This window comes from Echinops telfairi, unplaced genomic scaffold, assembly GCF_000313985.2.
Source record: "Echinops telfairi isolate 266 unplaced genomic scaffold, ASM31398v2 ScPeMD7_7457;HRSCAF=8495, whole genome shotgun sequence".
Classification (NCBI taxonomy): domain Eukaryota; kingdom Metazoa; phylum Chordata; class Mammalia; order Afrosoricida; family Tenrecidae; genus Echinops; species Echinops telfairi.
The window spans coordinates 42,872,336-42,876,062 of NW_022111357.1; the positions used below are offsets into that span (position 1 = coordinate 42,872,336).

The following is a 3,727-nucleotide window of genomic DNA, read 5'->3' on the forward strand; positions in this document are numbered from 1 at the left end:
ACGAGCTCACTTTTCATCTGATCTTTACTTGACATGAAGTGACCAGGCACCTCCGGTCAGGTGTGGGCAACTGGGCAGGAGGAGCGACACAGGAGGTGAGACAGGCCATGAGGGAGGATGGTCACTTCAAAGCGGGATCGGTGACCCTAACACAGGGCAGCCAGGAGTGAAAGCTCACTGGGGAGCAACCAGGTGTCCGGGAGGTGGCCAGAGAGCAGGCCAGGGGACGGCAGAGGATTTGAGGTAGGGAAAAGCTGGGACGGTCAAGAACCAGGGATCCAGCCAGACAGCTGGGCGTGCAAGAAATGGAGGGGTGGGGCCATGAGGTCCCGTCAAGCCCTGATGTTAGTCGATTTGACTGAAGAGTCAATGTGAGAGGGGAGGGGTAGAGTGGAAGGTGTCCTCTCTGGAACAAGGGACAATGGCGATCATGCCGCCCTGCCCTGCTGAGGAGCACAAGGGGACCACCAGGTGGAGGCAGGGAGGCCAGTGCGGTCCCTGGCCCTGTGGGAATGGCCCCTAGCACCACCCTTGTGACAATCCTGGCAGTCACAAGCCCCAATCACAAGCAAGGCAGCTCAAGCCCGGGAGGTTCAGTCCCTAAGTCTGGGTCACACCGCTGGGGCCGGAGGGGAGGGGGTGGAACTCAGACTCAGTGCTTTCCCCTGCTCCCACCCAGGACCTCAGTGGGGTTGGAGGGTTGAGGGTGAGAATCAGCCCAGGGCCAATGAGTGTTTGCTGTTTGTCTAGCCCTTTTGGAGGGAGGGGCTGTATGGTGTGAGGCTGGGAGCACTGGGTGGCCCTTGGCTGCAACAGGAAAGAGAAGTGAGGCAGGAGAGAGGCAGGCCTCGTTCTTCAGGCAGTGGGAGCCACTGCGGGTTCTTGAGGCCAGGAGGAGCCCCACGAGGCAAGCGGATTGGTCTGTGGGGTGATTACATTCATAACTGACTGAAGAGGAGGAGGCAGGGCTAGAATGGAGGGGGCAGAACCAGGGCTGAGGGAGAGGGAGGGTGTGGGTCGTGGAAAGGGCCTTGCAGCCTGGAGGTCTTGCAGGGGTCTAGGGTTGCAGGAAGGTGGGGCGAGGGGGGCGCGGGTCTCTGCGCGTACCATCCCCAACCCCTCCAGAGAAAGCTGGCAGCCTCTTTGCATATAAGCGACTGAAATGGCGGGGCTCAGGCCTTTGGGGGCTGCGGCACTTAGGCGGGCTTCCCTTCCTATCCAGGCCGCCGCCCAAGAAGCGCGCACCTTCATGAACGCAGGACTCCCGGGTCAGGCGCTGGGCTTCTGCTCGCTGGCCGTCCTTGCGGATGGAGACAGCGCGCACAACCGGCGCGCCCGAGCAGCCTGCCTCGCGGAGCTGGGGGAGTTTGGCCGCGCTCTCGGAGACCTGGACCACGTGCTGCAGACGGGAGTAGAGCCTGAGGACGTTGCGACGCAGACGGAGGACTTCTGCACCCGGGGCCGTCTGCTGCTGAGCCTGGGGGACGAGGTGGGGGCTGCAGGGGCCTTCGCCCGGGCGCTCCAGCTGGCGCCCTCCCTGGCTCTGAGCAGCCTGCTGGAGCGGCCGGGCAGAGCCCCCACCGCCCGAGTATTTCTGCTCCACGGCCAGCGCTGCCTGGAGGCCCAGCGCCACCCAGAGGCCTGGGCAGCGGCTGAGAGCGGCCTGCTTGTGGACCCGGAGCACGGTGGCCTGAAGAAGCTGAAGGCCAGGGTTCACAGGGAGGCGTCCTCCGGCTGCCTTCTCCACTGACCCCTCCCCAGCCAGTCCCGGACCACCCTGCCCTTTCCACCAGATGTCTCGTCCCTGAGTGTACCGGCCACCCTGAACCAAGTGGGCAGTGGGCGCTAGACAAACGGACTCCCACCTTTCTGCCTTGGAAGTTGTTGCCAGTCTGGGTAGACTAGAGAAAAAAATCCAAGGACACTCATATGTGTGTAAGAGAGAGGTTTATAAAAAAGAGAGAGAGAGAGTTTTAGATCAAAGAACAATTGCATATTGAGAAAACATGCCAGCCAGATCAAGTCCATAAGTCCGACATTAGCCCATCTGTCAAACAAGAGTCTATAAATTCCTCTTTAGACTCACGCAGCACATGCAATGATGCTGAGTGCAGGAAGATCACAGGCAGTGGGTGGAAAGTCATGTGGATCCAGTGGCAGTGGACGCGTCTCAAAGCTGTCACGTGTCTCCACGTCGCCCCTCCAGCTCTCTGGGTGTCTCAACCAGCAGGAGAGGGAAGGCAGAGAGAGAGAGAGAGAGTCTGGCCTCCAGTGAGCTGTTTATCTCCATCGTGCCCCCAAATGAGGTCATCAGGCTGTGACCTGATTGACAGGCTAGACTCCACCCCTTCCCTCTTAATAGCCTCAAGTTGACAGGAGATGATGTAACTACCGCAGAAATAAAGCGGCAGGGGGTGGCGGCTTCACACGGGGTGACAAGACAGCCTGAGGCTCAGACCCGAAGGTCAGGGTTCTCAGGAGAAGTTGAGCCAGGAAGACACCGACAGAGAAAGATTTGTGTAAGGAGTTGGTTCCTTGACGATGGGCCCTGAGGAAGCCTAACTTGGTAGGTCAGGCAGCAGGCTGGAGAGTCCCGCAGCCATGCACCCCGAAATCTATTTGTAGCCCAGACACACAAGACTCCCAGAGACAACCCCTTCAGAATCTGACAATGTTTCAAAGCTCTGCATGAGGTGCCCCCACCCCAACTGGCAGCCTCAACATGCACATCCCGCCTCCAAAATTGGGAGAGAATAAATCAGTCTGCTAAAGCCATCCAGGGGGGGCGGGGGGGATCTCTGATAGCACAAGATGTCCAAACGTGCCCCTAACAACCACAGTGCTCATTTCCACACGAGGCCGAGGCCGCGCGGCCATCCCTGGTGTTTACAACCACCTCCTCCATCCCCCACTCCAGGCTCCTTGCCTGCTGCTGCGGGCAGCTTCCCCGCTCAGAGCTGGGCCGCCTTGGGCCCCCCTCGTCCCCAGTTTCACTTCGCGCCTCTCTTCACCGCCCTTCTCTCTTCACCCCATGCTCCCGTGGGGTGCAGGCCTCAGAGATCCACCTTCCCTGGGTTGAATCGTGTCCCCAGAACATCTGTGGGACTCCTCACCCCTGTGGCCTGTTCGGAAAGAGGATCTTTGAAGATGGTAACTGGGGTGCTCTCAGAGTTCAGGGTCCTAACCCTAAGCCTTCCTAGTGGCACCTTGTGAAAGAGAAGGACAGACAGTGGAAGGCAGTGGCCAGGTGATGGCAGAGGAAGGCGAGTCTCACCAGCGCAGGAATGCCAACGCCTGCCTGCCGCAGCCTCCAGGAACTAGCAGACACACGGGCACAGTTGCTCTCTTGAGTCCCTGGAAGAAACCAACAGGGCAGGCACCTTGAGTCCAGACTCCAGCATCCAGAACCTTCTGTTCTTAACAGCCATCCATGGGGTGGGGTGGTATGTTGCTATGGCAGCTGGGGGGGAGGACGAAGACACCCACCCACCCCACCCCTGCCCAGCTCCTCAGAACATGGGGCAGGGAGGGGAGCCACAGCCCTCTCACCCCACCCACTCGTCACCCTTCACAGTGTGATACCACCACACAGGCAGCAGGTGAGGTGGCCCAAGGGTGTGGGCAGCTTCCTCCTTCCTCAGCCCCGCCCTCTCCTCTGCCTGCATCCCACCTAGGACCAGCTGGACTCCGGGCACCCAGGGGTGGGGCACTGGTGTTCAGCTTACTC

At 60.1% G+C, this 3,727-nt stretch overlaps 1 protein-coding gene across 1 annotated transcript in view; it reads left to right on the forward strand.

Annotated features, from left to right (window-relative positions):
- TTC34 (tetratricopeptide repeat domain 34) overlaps positions 1 to 1,901 on the forward strand; it is a 31,037-nt gene extending 29,136 nt beyond the window's left edge. Inside the window, 2 exon segments of the mRNA XM_004718126.3 lie at positions 913 to 928; positions 1,062 to 1,901. Of these exon segments, the coding sequence (XP_004718183.2) occupies positions 913 to 928; positions 1,062 to 1,750 (705 nt within the window). The 3' untranslated portion in view covers positions 1,751 to 1,901.
- The last annotated feature ends 1,826 nt before the right edge of the window (positions 1,902 to 3,727 follow it).